Genomic DNA, 27643 nt, shown 5'->3' with positions numbered 1-27643 from the left:
ATCCACTGAAACACAAATCATAAATCAAGTATTATACGCTTACGCCTGTAGCAAAGCAAAAGTAATTTACGCTTCCGACGGCACCCTGATGCCCCATCCGTTCAATCCGAATGGTCCATTCCAAAATCCGAGTTCATTTATGACATTCAAACACTCGTGCCTTCCTGTTCTGACAGGGTGCACACTGCATTGACATTCTGTGAGTCGTACAGCCGGTCATCGCCTTCCATTATTATACCCATGAGAATAGCTCGTTCGGCTGCAGCCTCAAACAACCCATAACTTGCAGTGAGTTATGTTCCCTGTTTCCTTCCATCACCATCATTAGGTGGTCACTATTCGCCGATAGAATTTTTGCTCATCATACTCGGACTGATCAATCCCCTCCCACATTTTGCTTCATCTCTCAATTTACCGCCATGGCAGGCGAAATCGTGGCAACGATAATTACTAGCAATTATTTACAGCATATAAATATGCAATTATTGACCTAAACTATCGGTTCTCTCTCCTTTTTTCACTTCCAGCACGACCCGGAGCAGTGCACGCCGGGGGGTGAAGATGGCAACTTCATCATGTTCGCCCGTGCCACATCCGGCGACAAACGAAACAACAATCGCTTCAGCCCCTGCTCACTGAAGGCCATAGAGCCGGTGCTGAATGCGAAGGCTCGCAGCGCCAAAGGATGCTTCACTGGTGGGTGGAAGTTACATGCCAAATTGGGAGCCTTGATTGATTTATTTGTCTCTTGTAGAACCACAAGCGTCGATCTGTGGAAACGGCGTGGTGGAGCCCGGCGAACAGTGCGACTGCGGATGGGAAGAAGATTGCAAGGATTCCTGCTGCTACCCGATGTCACGACATCCTCGGTTCGACCAGAAGCCCTGCACTCTCACGCCGAAGTAAGTGTCCTTCAAATACTGTCACAGAAAATTTCCTCAATGCTCAACGCAACGCTTCATTTCAGAGCCCAATGCAGTCCCTCCCAGGGTCCCTGCTGCACCCTGGAGTGTACACTCAAACTTGGCGACAAGTGCCGAGATGACAACGGATGTCGTGATCCGGCGTACTGCGACGGTACGATGGCCATGTGTCCGCCGTCAGTCAACAAACCAAACAAGACGATCTGCAACAAGGAGTACGTGTGCTACATGGGCGAATGTACCGGCTCGATTTGTCTCGCTTACGGACTGGAGTCCTGTCAGTGTGCCGTCGGTCCTCATGATCCGGCCATCCGGGCCTGCGAGCTGTGTTGTAAACTACCGGGCGAGGATAAAGCCTGTCTCAGCTCGTTTGAATGGAACGACCCACCGTTCGATGTGCCGGATATGTACGCAAAACCGGGAACGCCTTGCAACGATTACAATGGTTACTGTGACGTTTCGCAAAAGTGCCGCGAGGTAGATCCGTCCGGCCCATTGGCGACCCTGCGCAAGCTGCTCCTGTCGGAAGAGAGTATCGCCAGCTTCAAGAAGTGGGTGGTGTCCAATTGGTACGCCGTTGTGCTGATAATCGTCATTGTGTTCGCATTACTGGTGAGTATAGTTTGGTACCGTATACGGAGGACTCCAAGGTTAAAGCGTGTCTCGATTACAAACGATTCTCAGACGATACGTCTCTCTCGACGGGTCGGGAAGGAACTCTCGGTAGACATTGAGGGTTACAGTGAGTGTTGATGATTACCCTGATCTGTGAGACGCACTACCAAACCCCAAAAGTAGTTTTGGCTAGGGTGTTACTTCGTTGTAGTTGAGCTAGACGATCCACAGCCTTTGACCCGAAGTATCACGATGTGGGCTATGATATTGATACGAGTGTTTTTTTTTTCTCTTCTCCGTTCACACACAGATCCTGAGCGCGAAACTGCTGGGCAAGCGGACAAATCTGAAACTCAAAACGGTAACCATCATCCACAGTGCCACGACGGAAACGGTGCGGCTACCGGAGGACAACAACGGCGTCATAGTGCACACAGCTGTACGCACCAAAGTGCCACTCAGGAAAAAGGTTCGCGGCGAGCGTTCGAAATCGAAGACGGGACCCATGCCGGCGAGCACACAACAGCAAGCGATCCCGAAGCAGCTGCTGGCGACGGCAACCGGTCAAGGAGGAATAGTAACCACCGCAGCGGCAGCAGAAAACTCAACCGGAGTAATTCCATCCACCTCGAAGGATCGATTCCATCTGTCCAGATCGTCAACGAACAACCCCGCCACGGTGGTCATCAAACAGGTGAAACGACACGTCGGAAAAACGACAATTACTACGGCCAACAACACCGACAGCCCGAAGAAGTTGCTCAAGAAGAAGAAGAAACGCTCCAGTGCCACCCCCGGGGGTCCTTCCGACGAATCCCCAGTGAAGGAACCGATCACTAAGCAGAAAAAGAAGAAAACCAAACTGAAACACAAGGAGGTTATTGACTATTCCAACAGAAGCGATACTCATAACCATAGCAACACGTTCGGAAAAGTGCATAGGTGGCTTTTGGAGTCGCCGATAGTGACAAACTCCACGAATCAGTTCGAGCATGCCTCCAAAGTAACCAACATAATGAACAAAAGTATATCAACGCCGGAACACCTGACGGCAACAACCACCGCTGCCGCCGTCTCACAGCAGCAGCAGCGATCTCCAAAAAAGGCCCGCGTGAAGACCAAATCGGTCGGTAATCTCAACGAGAAAGTTCGCCTTCAGGTTGTCTACAAACCACCCTTCAAATTTAGCTTGAAACTCTCCAAGAACGACCCTTCGGTGAAAACCCACATCGTCGCTGGCCCGATAGGAAAGCGAAAGGGCAGAATGGTGGATCGGAAACGGGTCGCTGCCGCGATCCAGTCCGATTCTCAACGGGGGAGAAACGCGATCCTGGTGCGACCGGCGCTGGAAGATGCGATACCCATCATGAATCCCCTGTCGGAGCCAAACTATGAAACGCTAAATCCACGTAACATGCCGGAGGCCCCATCCGAAGCTCATGTGTATGAGAATCTGAGCTTCAGCAATGGTGGTTCCGGTTCTACCGAACTGCCCAACTCAGTGCCTCCACCTATCAATACAGCAACATTCCGAATCAACCGTAGCGCTAGTGGTAGTAACATAATAAACTCCAATTCTCAGTTTAGAAATCCGTCGATCACAGCGTCGGTGCGACCGTTTGCGGCCTCTGGGCTGCGGGGAAGTTCAACGAATCTCACCAGTAGTAGTCATAGCAATAGCAATAGCCGCGAACGGGACAGGCACCGTCGTTCCTACGGCGGAGCAGCCGGTGGCGAGAGCACCGAAAGTCTGATACGTTCCAGTACAACGAATCTAGCCAAATCGTGCAGTAAGCGGGGTAGTTTCGCCGAAAACCGGCGATCCAGCTCAACGAGTCTCCACCAGAGACACTTCGGTTCGACGTCGAACCTGCACTCGATGAAGCGACACTCGGGTTCATCGAGTCAACACCTCAACCAGGAACCCCACGAATCGTCCGTTATCGGACGGCGGCACAGCACCATCGTGAAGCCCGTAGACGGCTGCACCAGTAGCAGTAGTATGAAGAAGCAAAAAATCTCCCGTACTTCTAGCAGTACGAACATTCCCTCCTCCGGCAGTGGCAACAGTGAGAGCATCGCATTACGACGCAGTAGCATAGGTCCCGGTAGCGGTAATAAACCTCCCAATTTAGCTTCTTCGCCCAGCCAAAATGTCCTCTCCCGTCAGACTTCGCTAAGTATCAACGCTCACAAAGCACCGACATCGGGGGACCGAAGGCCCCATACATCCTCCTGTGATGAGAGGCAGACGGCATTCGAGTGGCCGCCAGCGGTGATCGCCAAAAAGCGCGACAACGATCCGCTGGCGTCCGACCTGGAGGTTATGGTTTCGGATGCGGAAAACCTTGCCAGCGATGATAGATAACCTTAGGTTCACGCTTGATTCCGCTGGCAACACAAGCTGTAGCGCTTGTCCTCGGAACGGTTTTAAAACGAGACGCTTCCTAAATTTTCACCCGAGCGCTCCTCCCACAACAAGGTTTTGTTTTCATCAAGTGCCAAGTGACCCCCCCGTTTACACATCAATCACACATCGCCATCTATTTGTCATTACGATCTACCGGAGGAAGTGGTATGTCAATCAATCAAAATTATTTGTGAATGAATAGATGTCTGATATTCACATACACTATTTTTTGCGAATGGAAGCATATCAGCGACAAATAGGACACTTTAGTGAAATATGCAATAGAAGGATTCGTACGAGTCACAGTCTGTCGATACTAGTTCGACAGCCATAGGCGACTGACTCATACTAACAACAATCGATAGATCTATCAGCACATTCCACTCAAACACGAAAAAAAAAACTATTTTTCCTTCAAAATCACCCCCAAACTCGTCGTGATCACTTCATTCGGATAAACATTATCAAGCAGAAAGTTAAGAGAAAAAAGAGAACGAACAAACGAAAACCTGCCAAAATTTACCATAATTTTTTCGTGTGCAACGACACCACATTTACTTTTATTGAATTTTTACAGAGTAATACAAATTTTAGCCCACATTTGAATGAATAACATCATTTCAACCAAGAAAACACCCACACACACATTAGGGTAAAGTAATTCACAATAAAGAGTATAATCGTGTAAATAGTAACCATTAGCTATTATTATGGAATAAGTCCTGCTAGCCGACTGGTGGCAAAGCTTTCATTGTGAGTATTGATATGACAAAAAAAACAAAACAAGCAAACAAACAGAAAAAAAAATCAAGGAAAACTCTAACCAACATTAACTTAACAATTGAGAAAGGATTTAATTTTATACACCTAACGATAAGGGAAAGGCTAAAACAGATAACTAATTCGAATAGGTTGAATGTGATTCTTATCTTTAAATAAATCAAATTTATAAGCAGAAGAAACGTGAGACATCACTGTATGTGGAATAAGATTTTTATTTTTAACTCTAGACTCTAACAGAGATAGCAAAAGGATACACAAAAGATAAACTATTTATGTAATAAAGACTAGGGGCCCAGCGCAGACACGATCCCAATTCCGCATCATTAGAGCAGATTATGTTGATCCAGAGTTTTTCACGCGATCCAACCCCTCGGAAATGATTCCAAGAGTGGAGTTCTTTAAGAACCTTTATCACTTGAAGACTCCCAGATGACCTCAAGAAACAAAATAAACTGAAAGAGAAAATACTCTTTATTTTTTTATACACGATCATGCATCCGCCGACTTTCAGCCTATTGATTTTCCGCCGCCCACATACTCAAACAAAAAAAAACTAAAGCAGTAACGTGAAAAAGAAGGATTCCTACAAGATATTACTATGGAGACGAGCGAAGAGAGTACCAATTCAAAGCCGAGATACTACTTACTACTGAACTACCGAAATGCAATTATTTTCTGTGAACAAAACAAAGAAACAAACAAAACTATCAAGATGTTTTATCACACCATTATATACCACACGCTGCGTAGCATATTGCAATATTTTCTACTACCGATGTTAATTCACAGCGTGACACCACAAAAAAAAACAATAAAAATATTCAATCAAGGCAAAGGACAGAGCCAATATTTTCAACACTACATCGCGGTTCAGATTTCACCGTGTGCGTGTGGACAATGTCGCAAAAAGTTATTGTAAATATCGAGCAAATTAAATTATTGCCATCATTGAGCGCGAAACGGAAAATTGAAGAATAAAAACAACAACATAATGATGGTCGTGATTCAGCCCTTCTGATCGGCAAAAACACCACACTTCCACGAACGTATGATTATTGTTCTGATTATTATCAATTAACGCAGCAGCGCCCAGCTACGGGACGACACGTAATGGGATTTTTGAACGGGATCGACATACAGACAATGTGGTACCACGAAAACGAATGAAAGCTGCCATAAACAAACGAAAACAGAGAAGTAATTTAATTGTGGTAAGAATCAATCGGGAAATTAACGGGCAAAATGCGATTGTGAACCAGAAGTCAGTGAAATTATCATAAATAAAAATTGATGAAAAGTAAAACAATGTATGTGTGTATTTTTGCGCGAGGTCACATTGAAAAGATGTCAAGAGGGGGCGAGATTCCGAAATGAACCCAACAATAAACTGAATGTCATTGATACATTTCAGTATGACTCCATAAATAAGCCCAGAAACATTGATAATTCAGATAAAAAAAAATCTTGCAATATTATTAGGAATGTCTAAATAATTTTACGAGCATATGTATGCGTACCGTACCGTTGTTTACAGGGCGTTCAACAAGTTCGAATATAACTTTTCATCGTAGTGTTGGTGCGCACCATGTGCTTTCTGTGTGTTGATATTGGTGTGAGCTTTAGTCTCATATATAGGCTAGCCGACACGCACAGTGTCGACTTGTCATATACCGCGCACGATGAAGGAGTACCGTGACGTCGTAGTAAAGTTGTAGAGAGGTAAGCGGCCCGGCGACATATTCCGGTGGTTGAAGTCCCACGCGGTGAAGCGGAATTTCATCTATACCTCCATCCGTCGGTACCGGGAGACGGGCTCGGCCAAGAATCGTGCGATATCCGGGCGGCCGCATTCGGCGAGAACGCCAGCAGCCATCAAGGTTGTGATGGAGCGTCGTTCGTCGAAAAATGAACCACTCGATCCGGAAGACCACAGCTGACCAGGATGTGTCGATCGGGACTGCCCACATCATCATGCCGAAGGACCTTGGATGCAAGCCGAACAAGAAACATAAGGTTCACGGGGGACGAAGGCTACAACGAAGAAGAGGCTTGACAGAGTCAAAGTGATACTTCCGCAGCAAACGCGTCAGGAATTCTCGCGTAACTTTTGAAAAGGTCCTGTGTAACAAATGTAAACAAATCGAGTTAATGGATGCACGCTATTAGTTTTCAATCATTGAATGTATTACAAAAACAATCGTTCACGTATCTATCTTCTTCATCTTTTTGTCGCCGATACAAAAAATATCCAATGTACAGATTCGAATTTTAAGCACCCGGCTGTTACTTCGGACGCCACTTTCCTCCGACGGCCGAAACGTCCGAAGTAACAAAGCAGTCAAAACAACTCGCAGTCGTACTTCGGTCGTTTTGGAATTTGTTTCTTACAGGTGTTGTTATCGATTTCAGTGCAATTCAACGAGTGATAACAATAATAATCAGTCTTTAGAACGAAATGCTGATATTTGGATTGTTGTTTATTAGTTAGTTTCAAATTTTTATAGTGCAACGTAATATGTCCAATGTGCAAACGCGGGCAGTCAAAACGTCCAATGTAACATTTTTCGCTCCGAGGCTTCAACCTTAATCTCAAATCACGGAACAATAGTTACGATTGGTTTTACGAAGTTATTCTTGACAGCTAGTGGTGAAAACAGTGATAAAGATTGATAGCTTTTAAGACAATTCGCGAAATAATGTTCGGGTCTTCAACTACGTTTTTCTCGAGTTGGCGAAAATGTTACATTGGACCTTTTCAAAAGTTACGCGAGAAATGTACCGGGAGATCAGCCCAGATGTGAACGCTGGAAACGTTGTTCAACGAATGTGCGAAAAAGAGAGCACGTGGAATGCGGTTAATTCTGCTATTACCAAAATACTCACGATGCTCCAACGAAGATGGAGAGAAGAACAAAGAAGTAGCAATTCATAGAGATGAGTGCATGAGCACAGCCTCCTCCCGAAGTAATACCAAACGGTGGTTCCGGGGGGAGAAAGGCAAGGCGCATAGGAGGTGGTTTTAGTGAGTAAGAATCTCACACTACCCAGTCAACATGGCGACTGGGTGTCTATGAAGATCTCCACCTTCTTCACCAAAAAAAAAAAACACACACACACACGAGACACTCAAAGATTCACCGGGCCCTCTAGCCACGGTCATAGTTTAGGATATGTCGCACTAAATTCTCATCACACCACGGTCCCTAGCCACACTGAAATTTCAATTACACACCCTAGCCACGGTTATCATTCTAGTTCCTCACGCACTAGAATTTCAAACTTAAACCGGGCCCCCTTGCCACGGACATCATTCTAGGCCCTACCGCACTATGAACTTTCTATCACACCGGGCCCCCTAGCTAAGGCCGTCATTCTAGGCCCTCACATACTAGAATTTCATTTCTACACCGGGCCCCCTAGCCACTGTCATAATTCTAAGCCCTCACACACTAGAATTTCAATTACACACCGGGCCCCCTAGCCACGGTTATCATTCTAGGTCCTCACACACTAGAATTGCAATTTATTTCTTCAATATTAATTTACCAGAATCTAGATTTTAAATTCTCTTCAGAACACTGATTCAATTACATTAGGGGCTGTCCACATACCACGTGGACAACTTTAGGGGAGGTAGGGGTTATGAAAATGTCCACGCTTGTCCACGTAGAGGGGGGAGGGGGTATAGACTTTGTTCACGTGGACACGAATAATAAATACTTTTACAAATATAATCACCGATACATTCCAAATTAAATAAAAACTGTTTCATATTCAAGACTTTTAAAACCTTCCGTCAAACCTGAGTATTCCGTATTGATCAATAAACGGATTGAAGGAAGGAAGGTATTGTATTATAAAGACTTTAAACTTTTGCAGTTCATTCGTCTCTAGCCTTGAGAAAGGCCCTTTGAAAACTCTACTCTATTCTACTCCAGCGCTACCACCTCCGCTCTCTTGCCTTGAGAAAGGCACTCGATCCCTCGCCGTCCAGCCCGTCCAGCAACGATGTTGTCCAGTCGGTGTCCACACAAAGAATGACGGAGAATGACGGATTGAGCTGTCTGAGAGTGCTTCATATAGTTTTACTAATATAATTCTTCTTCATTGAATACATATCCTGAAAATATCTCACGTAAACTGTGAACGACCGAGCTATTTCCTATGATCCTATGGCTTCTATAGATAGGGGTAATGTTTAAACGTTCATAGCCCAAAACTATAAAAATTCAACGATTCCATTATGGTTGAGTTTACATGCTTTTACGGATATGGCTTTTTCCATCAAATATGATTTTATATAGATTTTGTTCTATCTCGCGAACAGTTGGTCTTAGGATAATAATGTCTGTATAGTTTTACGTGTAAAATCATTTTTTTTGTATTTCTTTTTTCGAAAAGTTGCAATTTTCGAGGTATTGGAATTTAGTCGATTTCTAGGAATTAATATTTACATTTGCGTAAAATGATCCATGCACCACTAGTCGTCAAACTTTAATCAATTGACCCAGTATTTTAATATTTATTTTTCTGAAAATTTCGCACAGAATGCAGTTGTAAAACATTTAATTTGATGGATTTAAGTACCTATTAGAGGTGGAAAAAACATAAAAAATTTCGTTTTTTCATTATTTTCTGCCATGATAAGCTTGTTTGTTTCTATCAACGAAATGAAGCTCTCTCCCGCAAATTTGTCTCATCTTTCAAATGAATGCAATTAAATCGTTCTAAGCACACTTTAATTTGGGTCAATTTAAGGCAATAAAATAGGTCGCAAGAAATGTTCAATAATTCTTTCATAGTTGAGATTTGAGCTTGATTTCATTGTTGGGAATGAATGAATTGTAAGTTGTCTGATGTTACTTTTCCCCGCTAGCACTTTGAAAGTCATCTAGACACTCAAAGCAGAATGTTAGAAATCCCTTAGAAAATTCTCCGTACTATGGCGGAAAAGGTTTCGTATTGCGCTACCGTCTAAAGGTGAATCCGAAATACAGAGTGAATATGAATCGTCATTTGCAGTGATCGATCATATACCGGAGGGGACAAAGAACTGCACTCAACAAAAAAAATAGAGGAACGGAAATAGAGGCGAAAGAACTGCAAAGTTTAAAGCCTCTTAAAAACAAAGAAAGAAGAAGGAACGGAATGCGACATCGTAAATTTTGGGTGATTTTTGGAACGCTGTAATTATATAATGAAACAATGCATTTGTCAAAGCAATGACTGGATATTGTATAGAACATATTCATACTTTCACAACTGCCAATCGATGTGCTCTGTGATCGTTATATCATGAAATATTCATAATCCAAAGGGAAATGATAATTTTTCATTCGATCAAGAATATCTCTGTAGTAAAATGTTCGAATTAATCAGATTATTTGCATTATTACTGGCGAAGATGTTCATGGATTTCCGGATTTCCACTGTTCTGAAATAAAGCTGTGAACGTAAATTAATTTTCTTGTATCAAATATGTAGAGCCTGATCACGAACGTCACTTCACGGTGAAAACGAAATGAACTGTATGCAATTTGTATTTTATGTGATATCAACACATTTTTTGCAGATGTTTAAAAAAACGGATACTGAAATTGTATTTAAAGATGATTTTAAATTCATTTTTTTTTTCGATTGGCGTTTGCAATCATGATTAGTAAACTCAAGATTAATCTTTGAAATTGTAAAGTTTATATTCAGATGCGGATTGTTCCTCACCTGCTCAACTGTACATTGCGTGAATCTGTGTTGGCAAACCAGATAACCTTTATATCAAATGATGACAAAAAATATTGTATACTCACAAGTATTTCAAAATTAAACTCATATGAAACATGTGCTTTGTACTTTGTACTTGCTAGTCATTTCTCTACCATACAAAAACAATGGGCCACAGCAAAGCAGGTACAGCAGGGTACAGCTAGTAAAATTTGAAATAAAATAAACTTAAATGGAGTTAAAATGCAATTTAGGCGCAATTCAGTTATTTCCCCAATTGTTTTAACAAAAAAAAGGAAAAATGTCCACGTGGTCAAAAGGGGGTAGGAGTATGAAAATGTCCACGCTTGTCCACGGTGGGGGAGGGGGGAGTCTAAAATAATGCTTTTTCTGTCCACGTGGTATGTGGACAGCCCCTTACTTGATGGGAAGTGTGCGAAATCGATCATTTTCTATACACTATTTCGCAAAATTATTGAGTTTAGGGCGAGAGGTAAGGGAGGGAGATGAAAGAAATGAGTGTCATTGTGGCAGCCACTTGTGGCTTCCTTCTCCCTTCACATTAACGTAGCTTTGTTCAAATGCAATATCCTGGAAAAAAGTCAATGAAGATGGTGGTTTTTCGAGCGATATAGCATGCGCTGCCATAACTATTTCTCAAATAGTGACGTCAATCGTTGTGTTTATATTTGATTGCCTATCACATCCATGTGAAAAGGCTATTTTCAGAAAGTGTTGTTTCAATTAAAAAGGTACATTTTTTAAGAGTTCCCGTTGAATATGAAGTTAATGTGACAGCGTGCAGTGAATATTTGTGAAATCACGTCGAAAAATGGATAAAATGGATAAAATTGATATTTGCATGCGCCATCGTTCACAGAAACAAACGAACTTTCATTATTTTAACATTACGAAGTTGATGTTTTGAAGGCTCTCAGTGTCGGTGTGTATGTTGTGAGAAAATAAACGCCAATTAATAAAAATTTCACCGAAAATGTTACTGCTTTCGATAATTAAGTATACGACTGCTTTCTGGACCTTTTTACTACATAAATAATTGAAATAAGCCACAATACAGTTGTAATCTGTTAAAAAAACCATCAGTTGAATGATTTCATGAGAATTTCGGCTCAAACTATCATGCAACCGTGAGTACTTTGAACCTTGTTTTGTTTCTTCCATATACATTCCATATTGAATGCAAATAACCACGACACGATATTTTGCTTGCCAATACAAATATACTTCGCCTACTGCTCCACCTCGATATGTATTCATTGGTTCAAATGTAAGAATCTCCACACGCTGAAAAAATATGTACCAATCTGTACTTTTTGACGAAAGGGCTGAATCGAACATCGAGATGTGTCACCGTTTGTGGCTGTAGCTCAGCTTTATGGTTGAGGAATAGTTCTTCTCTCTGGAGCCACCAAATGTGGTCGTGCAGATTATAAAAAGAAGGAATGCCCTATACCGAACGCTTTTCTGGTAGGCCAGATCACGTAGAGCACATAACAAGTATGCGCCTACTGGTGTGATCCAGTAGTACCGCGTCACTTGGACTTTTGGCCGGGCGGGGCAGATGGAAAAGATAATGGGAAGGGGAAGGAGGATTGGGTGGTTTCGGATCTCTTGCCGAAATGATTCGGCCTTTGATTCTCACAGCTTCGTCCTTGTTCTTGTCCTTGGCGATGTTCTTCCTGGTGTCCTTACGGCTCCTCGTGGTCTGTCCTTCGTGGATGTGATATTGATAAAATGTGCTCGGGGTGAGATACTTCCGCGACGCTTCTGCGTTTGCCTGATTGAGAGTGTTTCATTCAGCAAAAAGGTTCGTTCTTTTATACATGCATTATTCCCTATGTCCTTCTTGTGAGGTCTTATCTCATGCCAGAAGGACATAGGGAATTCCATAGTCCAATTTTTCCCATAGGAAAATATCAGTGGCGTAAGCCAAAACAAAATAATTCTCTGAAGATATCCAACAAGCAAACCAATCAACTCGGGAAATTCCGACAGTTGCACCGATAGCTATCACTCGGTTGATGCTATCGACTTGCTCGGTATCTATAATCGTAAAATAGAGCTAACGAGCAAAATTCTTATCGACTCGATTTCTATAATAGGGCTCATTATCTCGATTTAGAAACTACGAAATTTTGCTCGGAGTGTAACCGCCGCCTTAGGCCACGGTGATACTGCCTGCAGCTTCTTACGAAAATAAGGCTGCACGAAACGCATATAATCGTGAGAAGTAAACAACTACATAGAAATGTATTGGTAAGGTTACATTGCTTCCCACTTGCTTCATTCGATTTCGCCAGCTTGTTTCGAACAAAAATTGTTGAATAAATTGTTTGTCAGTTATCGCACAACCAAGTTTTCGTGCGTACTCCGATTCAGTGTCACCTCGGCCTAAAGAGCTCTTTGTTTACGCTAGAAAAAAGGTTAGTATATGGAAAGGTGAGGTATCTGAGTTCATTGAACAAAATTATTAATTGTTAGACATAATCATTAAATCAACTGTGGAATTACACAGTATAAATATCAAGACATTGCATTTCAAATTGAATCTCGGAGGTGATTAGCAATAATGAATATTGGTATATTTCTGTATAACTCTCGGCAAAACAAAACCGTTTATTAATTAAAATGATTTGATGGGCTTTGAATTGTGCGAAATACTAATGTTGAAGAAAATGATGTATGCTCAAACAGTTACTCATCCAACCAAAGTCACAGATTATCAAGAAATTCGTTTTGTATTTTTGCATTAATTAAGTTGAACATTTTCGTTTTTTCATGTTCTCATTGTTAATTTGCTCTATTTTCAAATGCAACTTATTTACCACGAAAATCGGTACGTTTCATCGCATTCCTCTCCCCACGCATTCTTTTAAGCTACCAATACGCCTCTTGTCACTCCTGAATTGGAAGAGAACGACATCGATCCGTGCTATTAGATTTATTCCCGGTGAAGTAATACATAAACCGCCAGCAATCCCAGAATTCCGTACTTCAGGTTGGGATATTCGTTCATGTAAATTGTTATCATTCCAACGTATGGCAGAAATCCTCTGGCTCTACCCACAATGTCCTTCTTGGCGAGCCATAGCTGTCCTGGAGCATACAAACCCCGATCGTCGACCGAGTTGTTGTCACCCTTGGTGAGGAACTTGACCGTTCCGTTGTTCTTCTCGTGCAACTTGATCACGCGATGAACGATTGGAATGTCGCGACCTTCGATCTTGAACACAACGATCTCACCCACACGAACTGGCTCTTCCTGGTTCGTCAAGAACAGAAGATCTCCACTGGAAGTGTTATTGAACCATTACAATCACTCTAATCGGGAAAACGAGAAATACCGGGGCACAAACTCACCGATGGAAAGCAGGCTCCATACTGCCACTCAAGACTACAACAATTGGCGATTCGCTGCCCGTGGCCACCATCAACCCCTTCCAGACCATAAGTGCCGAGGAAACGATCATTCCAAAACTTAGCACTTGGAAGAAAAACTGCAAATTTGACGAAAGATAACATCAATGAAAGCAGCCGGAACGATTGGAGAAAAAAAATGCAAACACGCCTAACTTACCTGTCGCATATCCATCCGCTGCACATCGCTCAGCAGCCCATCGACGCCCAGGGATTCCAGCATGCCCATTCTTATGCTATTTTTTGTAGCCGAAACACTCCGTAACCAAAAACTAGGCAGTATTTCCACAAACAAGCACAAACGATGGCGTGTCCTATTCGGTTAAGAGGCAAACACGGCAAACACGAAGACGGTTCTCTTTTGACAGCTCATACGTGTCGCTGTGTGATGTTTTATGGCAGTGAGCCATAAAATATTACAAAGCAGAGGCAAAACAAGGGTCGAGCCGGTGAAATTGTTTGTCAAATTATAATGTGCGTTTATATTGCTAATATATTTGCGAGTATTTGCCTTGCACTTCGGAGTCTCAATCAGCTCACCATAAATTTGTAAAATATTACATGCATATGGAATGACTTGGAAAGCCTTCGGAAAGCCAGATGCACCAAGTAGACATCGAAAGATAGGATAAGTTGTTCTCACTGGGACCTTTATCATCTCTTGTTTCTCGACGAAGTTGACTTTGCAAATAGAGAGATCATACACAACGGAAGAAACGGAATGAATGTTTAGAGATACATTTTCCTGGAAACCGAAAAGAGAATATTTGCGAAGTAAACTTCATAGTAAATAAGCTGTCGCTAGCGTATAAGTATTGCATCTCCTCTGAGGGAAATTCTCAGAATATTTCTGTGCCCGAAACAACAAAGGTCACTTATTCTGCTCGTTTTGTGTTTTATGTTTCCCCTCGATCTGTGAACACTAGCGAATATTTCACTTGAAGTGCATTTGGCATTGCGATTAACACAACCATCCGAGCCATGGTAAAGCATGTGAAAAAAGAGAAGAGTGCAAATGATTATAGGTCGCTTCTAGCTATCACTGTTTGGCTTTATGTGTTGCTTGTTTTCGTTGCGCGAAACATAGAACTTGTTCATTTGCTGTACATGCGGATAGCACACCTTCGATACTTTTACTTGCTATTCGTATTTGCTCTCGTACGCATCGGCTCTGTTCTGATGCAACAAGCTTCTAGCTTTGTTGACGGTTTTGACCGAGAGACGAGAAACGATTTTTCATAAACGGTCGTTTTCGCGATGTTTCATTTTTATCGCTGCATCTATGTGCATCTGTTAGACGCGTGTTTGATGCTTTATGAATGGCGATACACGAAAGATGCCTCTCGTTAAATACTCAGTTCAATGCGTGCCTTGACATAAAGAAACAAATGGCGACATATGACTAAATAGTGCAATGCTCTCGAAAAGGAAAAACGATGCTTGCTTCTCAAAATGATTCTACATAACCACACAAACCATTAAACTTTTTAAGGGTCTCCGAAACTTTTTACTAAAGAGTTATTTATGAAGTTTCGAATTACTCGCAAATAATATCCGAAATGATAAACCAACAAATTAAAAAAAAATATTGCGGTCGTATCTCGGATACAACCCCTCGATTTTTTTTCTAAAAAATTCAAACGTATTTCAAACCAAAATCATCATTTTACTCGATACGCTATCTGGTTATAAATCTAACTTAGATTCGTCAATAGCTTTTTCGTCCTCCCGTGTTTCAAAAGAATTTTCTTCCCAATATCGGTCGCGTCTGGCGTCTGGCGCTTCAACATGTTTAAAAATGACTTCGAAAGAACCGATCTCCTTGCAAATTTCCCATATACATTGGCGTAATTTGGATAACGTACTTCCACACACATCTCTTTTGAAAATAGGGTCCAATTAATGTTATGTAAGAAACAAACGAATATGAAATCTTTGAACAAAAGAGAATCGATACTCCAAATCATGGTATCCAGCATCCTTTCAATGAAATGGTTTGGAATTTCATCCATCTTACGGAAAGCTGTTAATGTTATGGAAATTCATTGTAGTTCAACATTAATACTGTGAACTATTTCGGCAGTTAAATTTATTAAAGATTTGTTTTCAATTTGTGTTTTGACATTTGAAACGAAGTTACAAGGGCGATCTGAGAAGTTTTCCATGAATTTAATCACCCCTCGTAGGAAGCGACGTTTAAAATAGGAAGCTGAAATGACCTCAGCATCCAACAGTCAAGAAAATCTACAATATCTTTGTGTCAATCCAGGGGTGACATTGTGCATTTCGAAACGAGTAACTCGTTTCGAGATAATTCAAACTCGAATCGAATTGATCTTAGTATTATGTATCTTTTTCGAGTTATTATTTTCAGTGTATTAGATTTCGAGCAAAATTTGTCTCGAAGAGAAATGTCAAATTTTTGGGTTTGTAAGGGTGCTCATACACTGTTTGACCGAAGCCAAATATTTGACTCTTTTTGACAGATAAAATTTGGTCAACGTGTACTGATCAAATGTATTCTACACAAAACACGACAAGCAAAAATTCAATTATTGGATGCCTAAAATATTTTCAGTCTGTTCTTCGAACCTGTCGGTACATGGTTAGGTAACCTTGAATATTTTAGTTGATTTTTTCCATGTTCGGTGTTTGATATTGTTTACTACTGTTGAAAATTAAAGAGTGGCAAACAAAATAGTGTTTGTACAAATATCAAATCAAACCTTATGTGTCAAAAAATAACAAATATTTGACCTCCGGGCAAACAGTTTACGGCCACCTTAAACAAAGTAAACTTTACGACTATTGCCAATTTCAATGTCGAAAAACAAATTTAATTTGATATTATTAGGCTGTCAAAAAAGTCCTGCGGTATTTTTTTTGAATTTTCATTTGTTCATAAAATCAGTTACAATCATCTGTTTTAAGTCAAATATGCGCCGTTTTGTTCGGTGACTTGTTTCCAACAAGATGCCTACTTCATAATACCCCTGTTATAGAAGCTCGCTTCCTTATTTGCAAAAAACTCGGATAGCCAATTTTCACAGGCCTCTTTTGTGGCTAACTTCTGACTACCTAGCTCGTTCGCCATGGACAAAAACAGGTGGTAGTCACTTGGTACAAGGTCCGGACTATACGGCGGATGCAAAAGAACCTCCCATCCGAGCTCCCGGAGCTTCTGGCGCGTCACCAAAGAAGTGTGTGGCCTGGCGTTGTCCTGATGGAAGACAATGCGGCCTCTGTTTATCAAAGATGGCCTCTTCTTCATGAGTGCTACCTTCAAGCGGTCCAGTTGTTGGCAGTACAGGTCCGAATTAAGCGTTTGGCCATAGGGAAGCAGCTCATAATAGATTATTCCTTGACAATCCCACCAAACATATAGCAGAACCTTCCTGGCCGTTAATGAGGGCTTGGCAACCGTCTGAGCCGCTTCAACGTGCTTCGACCACGACCGTTTGCCCTTCACGTTGTCGTAGGTGACCCAGTTTTCATCGCCAGTCACCATCCGCTTCAGAAACGGGTCGATTTTGTTGCGATTCAGCAGTGATTCACATGCGTCGATACGGTTAAAGATGTTTTTTTGCGTCAACGTGTGTGGCGCCCATACATCGAGCTTCTTTGTGAATCCAAGCTTCTTCAAATGGTTAATAACGGTTTGATGACTTATCCCCAGCTCTTGGCCGATGCTACGGCTGCTACTATGCCGATCTTACTCGGCTAATTCAGCGATTTTGTCGCAATTTTCGACGACAGGCCTTCCGGAACGTGGCGCATCTTCGACGACCTCTACACCAGAACGAAAACGTTGAAATGGAAACTGTATCGGGTTCATAAACTGCACAAATTTTATTGGCAGCTTGAGATGCATTATTGCCTTTGTCATAGTAGTACTGTAAAATATGTCGGATTTTCTCTTTATTTTGCTCCATATTTACGACACTATAACTCACGAACGACTTAACCAAACAAAACACTGTCAAGGACTATATAATACCTTTCCAACAAGCTATAGTATAACTCGATACAATGAATACAACTAGAACTACGCGCTTACAACAACACCTCGCGGAAATACCGTAGGACTTTTTTGACAGCCTAATATATTAGAACTGTGATTAACAAGAAGAAATCGCGAAATGATTTTTGACAATGGCGATGGTGAAGAAGAGAATACACTTATTCCACAGAGGCGGGAGTTGAGGGATGAAAGTGACTCTCTTTCGCTAAGTGAAAATGAGTTAGTTTGTCTTATATACGTTATAAAGTTTCGGCAGTATATTAGACTTAGTCGAGAAGCAGTTAAAAATATTTCGGATACAACCGTGTTTCAAACAACTTTCAGAAGCACTGCTACTCCTGCAGCTTTGAAATTAGCGGCCGTTTTGAATCTTCTGGCTTCTGGTCGTACCAAATTAATGTAATGAAGGAGAAATTGTTTCACTTGGTGTAGCTCAACCAACGGTTTCATCAGTGTTCAATGAAATGAAGTCACTTCTGGAAAGAAGCTTTTGCGAAAAATGGATCGGATTGGATACATCGTTTAATGAAACTAAGCAAAATTTCTTCGACAAATTCAAGATATCCGGTGTATTGATGGTACTCATTCTCGTTTCGAGTTAAAAAATGCTCGAACACAATTTTACGTAATGTCAAACTTTGCTCGAAACTCTACTACTGCCTTTTTCATTTCGCTCGTTTCGAGCTCGCTTCGAAATTCATAATGGCAAAAGTAGTCGAAACGAACAAAAATCATTCGTTTCGAAATGCGCAATGTCACCCCAGGCCTTTGAAATAAACAGAACGACATAGTTGAAGAGATAAGGCGAAGTGACAGTGACGAAAAATATTTACATACATTGATCATGAACACAAATGCATGATACTTTTGGCAATGTGATACACGCAATATGATTAGTTGTCGACAAAATAATTTTCTTATACATACGTCAAATATTAAATTATAAATTTCTGCTCCAGTTTTATGCAATTGTAAAAGGACAAAAGCGTACCAGTGTGCGAACAACATAAACGAATAATTTTTACTCGGGTCAACTGCATTGTTTGACGTTTTATTTATTTTCATTTGCAAATAATGCAAACTCTTGTTTGTGTTCAGTGAGTGATTCTTAAATAAAGTTAAACGGTGTATGTTCCTAGCAAATATGTTTAATGTTATGTACTTGTAATTGCGGTATATTCTAAGGTGAGTTTTATTTTCAGTATACTTGTAATGATGTGATAATTCTGAACGTCCAAAGCCGTCTATATTATGCACTGTTCATCTCGGCTCAAATCTAATCCAAAACGGTTCCATTGATGTCACCACCCCGGTTATTCGCTTGCCAATATCGGGCAATGGTTCTTTAGGTCTTTGATGTATGGTGAAATTCTGCATTACTGCTGTAAACATCAAGAACAGTGTATTCCTCGCAAATGTTTCTCCCACACAAAGTCGCTTCCCGGCTCCGAATGGCACGGAGATATCTTTAGCGAGTGAAAGTTTTCCACATTCATCGAGAAACCGTTCTGGGCGAAAATTTTCCGGATCACCCCAAGCCTCCTTCTGGTGATGGATCACATCCAATCCGAGTATAACAAATGTCCCCTCAGGTATATCGTAGCCTCGCAGGGTTGTGTTCTCCATGGCCATGTGTGCTATTCCTGACGGAACGAGAGTGTCGATGCGCAAAGTTTCCCTCAACGTTGCCTCCGTGTATGGGAGCAGTATGCGATCATCGAGCGTGGGAAGACGACCCCGACCAACGACCTCATCCAGTTCTTGCTGGACTTTCGTGGCTACCCGGGGATTCAAAATAAGCCGCTGGATAAGCATCGAAAGTTGAACTGCAGAACCGGATACGGTTGGCACCAGAAGGTCCCACAGAATCATAACCAGTTGATCGTCTGTAGAACATTTGGATTGTTAGAGGAAATTATTTTATTTTTCCGTTTTGTGTTGAAAACTTACATTGAAATGTGAACGATTGTCCTTGTAGTGGGGTGGATTCCTTCATCTCACGTATGTAGCGATCCAGAAAGCAACGAATATGGCTCTCATCGTATGATGCCAGAAATTTGTTCAATAACTGTTCGATGAAATCGTTCATCTTAAGATTGACTTCGCGCAAAATTCGATAGTTGGTAGTTTCGGGAAAGTAGTCTTTCAACCATGGAAGGTAACTTAGTATAGTACCATAATCGTCGCCCTTTTGTTGAAAAACTAGACCGTGCTGGCCCATTCTGGTGAATCAAAAACATTGAGAATAGTTACATTGCATCGAAAATAAAATCCACTCACTCGAATAACACAGCCATATCCTTTCTTTGGAATCGTTCACCACAAACGACCTGGCAATAAATATTCGCCAAGCAACCGTAGAACACATCCGGACATCTCACAAACCCATCACCAGTTACAAACTCTTGCTCGTGTTCGAATTTTGCACCATATTTTATCACTTCTAGCAAATCAGTCACCTCATGCTGTGTTTCCGCTTCCAGCTCTTCGAACCGCCTCCCGAAACCAAAGTCTCTTAAATGTCGCAACACAAAACGTCTCTGCTCCTTCCAGTGGGGTCCGAGGGTGAAGAAAATGCCTCTCCTTTCGAAATTCCTGTCCCTCAAGCGCGCCAGGAATAAATCCGATCGCCCATCAAACTCCGTCCTGTTCAACACCTCCTTCGCTATCCATAAATCGTTGACGACGACGGTAGGAAAGTCGCCCAAGTAAAGTCCTAAGATGCTTGTCCTGTAGAACTCGCTCAGCTTGAGTGCCGCCTTGTGCAGATGCTTGTAGTTGACCAGCAGCATCACGAGGTACCCGCCGAGCAGCGGGAACCGAGGTGGTCCGCTGGGAAAATTCGGTGGCCGATCAAACAGAAAGCGATAACAGCGATAGAGTAGCAGCCCGCCGACTACGGTCCACAGTGCGATGCTGGGGTTCAGCAACATTGTTGCAGCAGCAGTTGGTTCCCAAACACAAGCTAACCGATGGCGCCTTATTGACTGACTAAATCTGCGCCCCTTGACCGGAGGCTGTTTTATAGCATACTAAATGGCTTGTTCAAACACACGCGAATTTAGTTTTGTTATCGCTTTCCGATAAGGTACGATTCAAGCAACCGATCGGGAGATGAACGTGAGATTAGCGTTGATTATTTTAATGATAAGTGTGTTTTTAAATGTGTCAGAGTTAAGGTGGACTTTTGTTTGTTATGGCTGTTTATAACAAGGCATCCATTATCCTATTTAGATGCATGCAATTGGTATAATGACGTGCGTTAGTAGATAGTGGGATCGGACATAGTGTTAGTGTTTTTAATTGGGTCATACTGATAAGCTAGATGTATGTGGATGATTAGAATGCTCGTTATAGAATTGTCTCAAAATGTGATTTGCCAAAAATGAGTTGAGAAAATATCTAGTGTAAAAGAACATTCGTGTAGCGGTAACGACTAATGGTTCAAGAAACAAAAGGTTTCCCCTAAATGGTTTGGAAGTTTTGCATTGAGTGCGTCAAATATATGAAATATATATCTGGGGAAATTATTTTTCCGTAATTCAATCAAAGCATCTACATCTCAAATAACATTCGAATAACCCTCACAGTACAATTTTACAATGAATGTGAGGTCAATTATTAACACATTGCAGTTTTTTAACTGGGTTACAGACCAGTTAACGTTCACTCAACTAAAAAGCAGTTCATTTGAAGCAGGTCCAGTTATCGGACGATTACTGTACCCGTGCTAAACGAATTTGGGATGTTCGCATTCCGATATGACGGTTCTTTCCAGGCAAAATTATGTGCTGGGTGCAATTTCGTTTATTTCCACGCACAATTGAATATGACCAATGTATGGCTAGCTAATCGAGACGATATAAAATTCTTATATTTTGCGATAAGAATATTTTTTTATTTTTACCTTTATTTTTCATCATCAGAAATTTCATTCAGCATGAAGTTTCTACGGGTAGAGATGGGCAAATCAGCTTATCGTGGTGAGCGGCTCAGAACCGTAAACCCATTTTGTGCCAAGCGTTCGAAAAATCGAATAGCAACATTGATAATTTTTCATGTCTTTGGAAAGCAACTATATGTTAATGTATTTGCACCAAAAGATAGCTTAATTTTTTAGCTACCACTTACCATCACATTTAAATCTTTGTTTTTTTGTTTTTTTGAATCTTGATTGCACACTATCATTTTTTTTTATTTTCGAACTGCCACCACGAAGTTTGACCAAATCCTTTAATCTCAATATAGCGTTCATCGTATCGTTGAAGACCCGATTTAAAAGCTTATTTTTGTTCCGATTATATTTAGAAAAAAATCGCTCGACAGTTGCTGAGGAGTGAGGCATATTGGGAACGTTATTAACAAGGTATCGAAGCGCCGAAAAGGCGAGCGACCGTCAATTCTTCTTAGGCATCAAATTTTTGTCCACCAACCCTGCACATGCTCGTTTTCTGAAATTGCGATTTCCTTACGGAGTAATTTTATCTTTTTTTACATTTCCATTGTAGAATCCTGGAAACGTTTCTAACTCAACGTTAATGCTAGTCGAATTGGAAAAGTTTTTGGGATTTAACATTGTCATAGACATGAGCGTCGAATCATCAAAATCGAATCTTTGTCTCATTTGTTTGATTAGCTCCACGGAAAAAAAAACAAATATCCTTTGAAATTATCTACCTTTCTCTGTCCATTATTCTGATAATTTCTCCTGCTGCTATTCCAACCGAAAATTCTTGTCGCTTTTCAAATGATCTTCATATTTAATAGCATTGGTTATTAAAACAACGTTAGATTCCTCGTAGATATTAGTGAGAATGATCAAATAAAAATCTTTCAGCTCTTCATGTAGCATCGTGAATTCAGGTTTTTCAGTCTGAAACAAACGATTCAATCTGTTGATCTGTGGCAAAACATTCAGACCATCCTTGTAAGGAATTTCGTCCTTATGAAACTGATCAATAACTGCATTGTAAACGCTTTTATGATCAGCAGCACCAAGCGATACTGCGACGTGAAAGTCGTCATGTACCTCAATGTTGATTTGTTCAAATGTGAGAAATTTCACAAATGGAAAAACCTGTACACATCTGTACTTTTTTACGAAAATCTGTACCATGTACCGTACAGAATCTGTATCAAAAATAACGATAAAATCCACCCTTAGGGCATCCATATACTAATACACAGCATTTGACAGCGTCAAACATGTCCGGGTCGCAAATGCAATTTGCGACGAGTGACGTGAGAACTGCCAAACTCTCAAGCTGGTGTAAATCAAGGCGCTTAACATACTGCCAGGTGGGTCAAAATGTGAAAACCACCCTACAGCCATGAACTTACAGGATGACATTAACACATTTCTAAAATAAAAAATAATTAATGAAAATTTACTTTTCTATTTCGAATATGTACTCTATGCAATACAGTATTACGTAATATTGAACTGGAATTGTGTGTGATGATAATTTTATATTATAATGGCGAGTTTTTGTAAATGTTGTGTGTTGTGAAATATGTAGCCAAATGGTTAAGAGAGCGTCGTGTTTTAAGTCATCGAATAACTTAAGAATCTCCATTCAAATTTTAAGATTGCAAAACTGCCTTTAAATTTTCGCGAATTTGACGATTGTTTCGAGTTAAATATGATTAGCGGATGAGCGCACCTTGTTACATAGATCTGCCTTGAGCTCACCGAGCAGTTTGTTTAGTTTGGCAATGACAGCTAAATTTGCGACACATCTTGACTCGCGGATCATATCCTCTTGGCCTGGGCCTGATAAAATCTGTACCGTTCCAGATAAATCTGTACGTGTGGCAACACTGCTTACCATCTATTTCATTGAATTTTGTATACCTTTATTGGGCTATAAAATTGATAAAAAACACCTGGAAGGTGTTCACAATTTCAATAAATAAAAACTCAATAAAAAACAAAAATATGTTAACTTTTCTACAGTATTCCTTGATTCCTTTAACACACATGGTGATGTAGGCCAAAAATCATACGATTGAGCCTCCTGCCGAAGGTGAAATAAGGTTTATACTTCCCAGCAAACATTAAATCGTATAATTTTGCACGTGCCAAGTCTTACAAGAAATCCGAATAAATCAGAATCGCATATAATATCAATCAAAGTATGTATCGTGTATATTTGAAATTGCATAAAATGTAAAAACTCGATTTTATATACCATTATCAAATTAAGTCGCAATTCGGTATAAGAAACATAATTTTTATTATGTATATTGTCGTAAAATATATTTAATCCGCATCATATGCGTATATTACGCTGATGCAGTTTATGTGTCGTATAAGCGTATAATTTAAATCGATTCAGTACTGTAGTAAATCGTGTTGCATGCTGAAGAAAATCATGAAACAGTAATCATATTAGATCCTAATAAAGAGCATATTACATCATATTGAAATGTCAATGAAGTGCTGATGCACTCGAAAGTTTTAACTGCTGTTGAATTAAATTTCAGATAGCCGCGCGAGATAGCTGGTGGATGATAATCCAGACGACCGGAGTTCGAACCCACATCAGAGCAGTTTTCACCAAACATCAATCTGTGTCATTTTAAACATTCATATTCCACTCCCAGCATAAGTTAATCAATCAATTATTATTTGTACGAACATAAATACTCATATATAAAAATGGCGATTCGTGAGGTTATAATAAACATTTCACGAAAATATTTTGCGCCATTTGTTTTTTTTTCTATGTCTGTAATAAATCGTATATGAGTATGGCAAAAGTCGTATTTGGTGCTTTGACAATTCATGAATATATTCATATTAGATTGCAATTCAATTCCAACATAATCGCTATTATAGCCGGTCAAAGTTGCATATTCATTCAAACAAATTCGGTAAGCATTTGCCATGTATGTATATGGCCTCCACTTTTGCATGCATATGCCAGTTAGGCGCATTATATGCCAACCAAATTTTAGGGCATATGATGTTATATATACGCTTGTTATGCGATTTAATGTTTGCTGGGTTAATAATTGAAGTGGTTTTTGGTTCGCAGTATGTCTGCACTTGCAAAAAAAAGGGCTGTTTTCGGTCAATGTTCGATTTTCTCTAGCAGTCATTTCCCGGAAAATGGAAGATGGGAAAAATAATTCTTGAACATTGGAGTTTCTTTAGCGTCAATAATCAAAATTATACCAATGACTTTCGTCAAAAAATAATTTTGAGGGCTTGGTCGTTAATGGGTTAAGCTCATACAAGTGAGCGGATCGTTTGAAACAGCTCTCCAGCTCAGTTGAATTTTGCGGTTGTCAACAAAATTGCGGCTGTAACGTAACGGCCATGGGACAGGGTATAGCGTATATTTTCTAATACAGTAATGGACACAAAAGAAGCCCACTCTCATTCGAAATCAGAGTTTTTTTTACAAACTTTTCGGTATTCCAGTCAATATTACGTAAAAGTAGGTTATTATCAGACCATTTGCCATTTCAGTACCGTTGATTTATTTTTCAGAAGAACAAGAAAAGACTTTTGTTCCTAAATGACCACTTTAAGGGTATGACACAAAAAGAAATCCACTTCATGGTTTATTTCAAAAACTAAAAAACAAAAAAATAAACAAATAAACAAATAATTAAGTCAATATGATCCCCTTTGGCCTCGATAATCAACTGACAAAACTTTGGCATACTTTCCACGAGGTGTTGAGGATCCAGCTCGTTTCAAACCTTCTTCAACGCAGCAAAATTATGTTGCTTGTTCGAAACTTCAGTTTTGTCCACCTTGTCCAAAATCGTCTATAAATTCTGAATAGGATTCAAGTTACTGGCATGGCTGATTCAGGGCTTTGAGGTGTTCACACCAGATCCGGGCCGATCGGACGAATGTTGCTATTTTCGCCCTATGCTTCGGGTTCTCATCCTGCTGGAAGGTGTAGGTGTAGCCATTTTCAGCATGGATTCTTCCAGGCTCTCGCACAAAATGTCGATGTAACTATTGTTAGTAATAATATCGTTGACCTGCGCTAAGTTTTTCAGTTTTCCAACTCCAGCGGCTTGTTGACATGGTCAATCGCAAACTGAAGATTTTTTTGTTGGTGTTGCTCATCATCGGTCGCTTTTTGGCAAAGTAGCCCTTCGGGTCCCGTTCCAGGAAGCGTCGTCGAATGGTGCGATTGGAAAGGTCCAGAACCAACCTTTCGTTAATCGCCCGAATGGTCGTTCGTTGGTTTTTCTTTTCCTCCCGGATGATGAGCGTGTCCGTTCTTGCATCAGTCTTACGTTTTCGTCCTCTTCCCGGTCGATCTGTCACGCTGCCGAACATCTGATGCTTCCGAATGACCAGTTGAACCGCACCATGGCTTACTCCATACTTCCCAGTTGAGATTTGCTTTCCTCCCATTTTCAGGAAACTTTCTCAACGTGTCAAACATGTCACTACGCACCAAAAGTTAACTAAACAGCTACGAAAATTATGTTTATGTCAGATGTAAACAACCATCCGTCAAAATCGAGTGGTGCATCGATGAAAAAACACGATAAAACAAATTTACGCTAGTGATTTTTTCATGTCATACAGAGAGATGCCAACCTTCCTGATTTTTTTCAGAATTTCCCAGAATTTTTATCACATTTTCTGATATGACAAACTGACCTGACAAACATTAAGTTTTGCTCGATTTTCTGAAATGATCCTGATTTTTCCTGATTTATATACTTTTTATTTCATAATTAGAAAAGTAATCCGTAATCATTGTTCTAAGATCTCTGTCGAAGTTTTCTTGGTTGAAGATGAGGACTGTCACAAAGTCCTACATAAAAAAACTCTCCGGTCAGCACTTGTACACTCTTACTCATTCTTGCTTTTACTTATTAGTTATCTATATATTCCGTATCGATTTTCGTTATCGAAGTTTGAAGTTGGATACTCTACCAAATGAGCACGTTCGATATCAGTTTCAAATCATTTTATTTTGAATGCAAATAATTACTTGATGTTTTTTGAATATATGAAACACGAATTCTTGACTCTCATTCAATCGTTTGACTATACATTTTTTGACATTTCCACAAAAACTTTTCATTAAAAGATAAATTAGATCGAAAGATCCGGCGACACCTTTGCTTTTTCACTTCGGTCGAAAAATCCCACAAGTACTGTTCGCAACTGGGCTTTTTTCAAAGTTCGATAATACACCCCCACGCAGTTATCCAGGGTGATCTTCCAGAATTACTCAATCGGATTGGCGTTGTGTTCCGTCAGGGACGTGAAATATAATGATACACATCTGTTCGTATGAAATTGAATGATCTATGTCTGTCTATAAAAATGGTGCTTTGTTTGTTTTCTTGTTTCAAATGTTTTCTCATAAATTGTCACGAACTTCCCGGACCACCCAATTCGAGCTATCCTGATTTCTTCCTGATTTTTATTTTCAATTATTCCTGATTTTTGAAAATTATAGTTGGCAACCCTGGTTATACCCTAAAAGTACCCATTTAGGAAAAAAATGTCATTTTTGGTTTTTCTAAAAAAAATCTACGATGCTGAAATAGCAAAATGGTCTACTAATTACCTACTTTTATGTAGTATTGACTGGAATACCGAAAATTTTGGAAAAACTTTTAATATTAAAACATTCTGATTTCAAATGGGGGTGAATTTTTTTTTTGGTTCAAAAAATTGCCAAAACTTCCCTTCGAAATAAATAGACTCAGTAGAACTTGAGATATCGTGCATGCCACTTT

The 27643-nt window shown here is 40.4% G+C and overlaps 4 protein-coding genes across 7 annotated transcripts in view; 2 read left to right on the top strand and 2 right to left on the bottom strand.

Moving 5' to 3' along the window:
• Positions 1–6037, top strand: part of LOC129763556 (uncharacterized) — a 429649-nt gene extending 423612 nt beyond the window's left edge. For all 3 annotated transcript variants that reach the window (XM_055762752.1, XM_055762751.1, XM_055762753.1), the window contains exons 10-13: positions 528–696; positions 755–902; positions 968–1535; positions 1849–6037. In XM_055762752.1, coding sequence (XP_055618727.1) covers positions 528–696; positions 755–902; positions 968–1535; positions 1849–3906 — 2943 coding nt within the window. In that variant the 3' untranslated portion in view covers positions 3907–6037. The remainder of the gene's footprint in view (positions 1–527; positions 697–754; positions 903–967; positions 1536–1848) is intronic.
• A 6972-nt stretch (positions 6038–13009) lies between these two features.
• Positions 13010–14255, bottom strand: LOC129761712 (signal peptidase complex catalytic subunit SEC11A). Its single transcript, XM_055759451.1, has 3 exons — positions 14051–14255; positions 13834–13970; positions 13010–13763 (listed from the first exon to the last, which is right to left on the bottom strand). The coding sequence occupies exons 1-3, from the start codon at positions 14117–14119 to the stop codon at positions 13415–13417; spliced, it is 555 nt and encodes a 184-aa protein (XP_055615426.1). The 5' UTR covers positions 14120–14255; the 3' UTR covers positions 13010–13414.
• A 4684-nt stretch (positions 14256–18939) lies between these two features.
• LOC129764173 (uncharacterized) overlaps positions 18940–27643 on the top strand; it is a 55152-nt gene continuing 46448 nt past the window's right edge. The window contains exon 1 of one of the 2 annotated variants that reach the window (XM_055763029.1): positions 18940–19096. The gene's annotated coding sequence lies outside the window, so the exon portion shown is untranslated. Of the gene's footprint in view, positions 19097–20976; positions 21000–27643 lie in introns of those variants that run through there. The other variant, XM_055763041.1, reaches the window with a different exon arrangement.
• LOC129764213 (probable cytochrome P450 304a1) lies at positions 19044–21106 on the bottom strand. Its single transcript, XM_055763078.1, has 3 exons — positions 20192–21106; positions 19862–20133; positions 19044–19797 (listed from the first exon to the last, which is right to left on the bottom strand). The coding sequence occupies exons 1-3, from the start codon at positions 20842–20844 to the stop codon at positions 19172–19174; spliced, it is 1551 nt and encodes a 516-aa protein (XP_055619053.1). The 5' UTR covers positions 20845–21106; the 3' UTR covers positions 19044–19171.

The sequence above is a fragment of the Toxorhynchites rutilus genome, chromosome 1, assembly GCF_029784135.1.
Source record: "Toxorhynchites rutilus septentrionalis strain SRP chromosome 1, ASM2978413v1, whole genome shotgun sequence".
Taxonomy (NCBI): domain Eukaryota; kingdom Metazoa; phylum Arthropoda; class Insecta; order Diptera; family Culicidae; genus Toxorhynchites; species Toxorhynchites rutilus.
The sequence above is the reverse complement of the archived record's forward strand: the minus strand, read 5'-3'. Positions and strand labels throughout refer to the sequence as shown.

Excerpts from the sequence above, each read along its gene's own strand:
- LOC129761712 (XM_055759451.1), bottom strand. The coding sequence starts at position 14,119 with ATGGGCATGCTGGAATCCCTGGGCGTCGATGGGCTGCTGAGCGATGTG. Across the intron at positions 13,971-14,050 it reads AGCGGATGGATATGCGACAG|TTTTTCTTCCAAGTGCTAAG; the intron begins GTAAGTTAGGCG and ends TCAAATTTGCAG. Across the intron at positions 13,764-13,833 it reads ATGGAGCCTGCTTTCCATCG|TGGAGATCTTCTGTTCTTGA; the intron begins GTGAGTTTGTGC and ends TAACACTTCCAG.
- LOC129764213 (XM_055763078.1), bottom strand. The coding sequence starts at position 20,844 with ATGTTGCTGAACCCCAGCATCGCACTGTGGACCGTAGTCGGCGGGCTG. Across the intron at positions 20,134-20,191 it reads GATATGGCTGTGTTATTCGA|AATGGGCCAGCACGGTCTAG; the intron begins GTGAGTGGATTT and ends TTGATTCACCAG. Across the intron at positions 19,798-19,861 it reads ACAATCGTTCACATTTCAAT|ACGATCAACTGGTTATGATT; the intron begins GTAAGTTTTCAA and ends AATGTTCTACAG.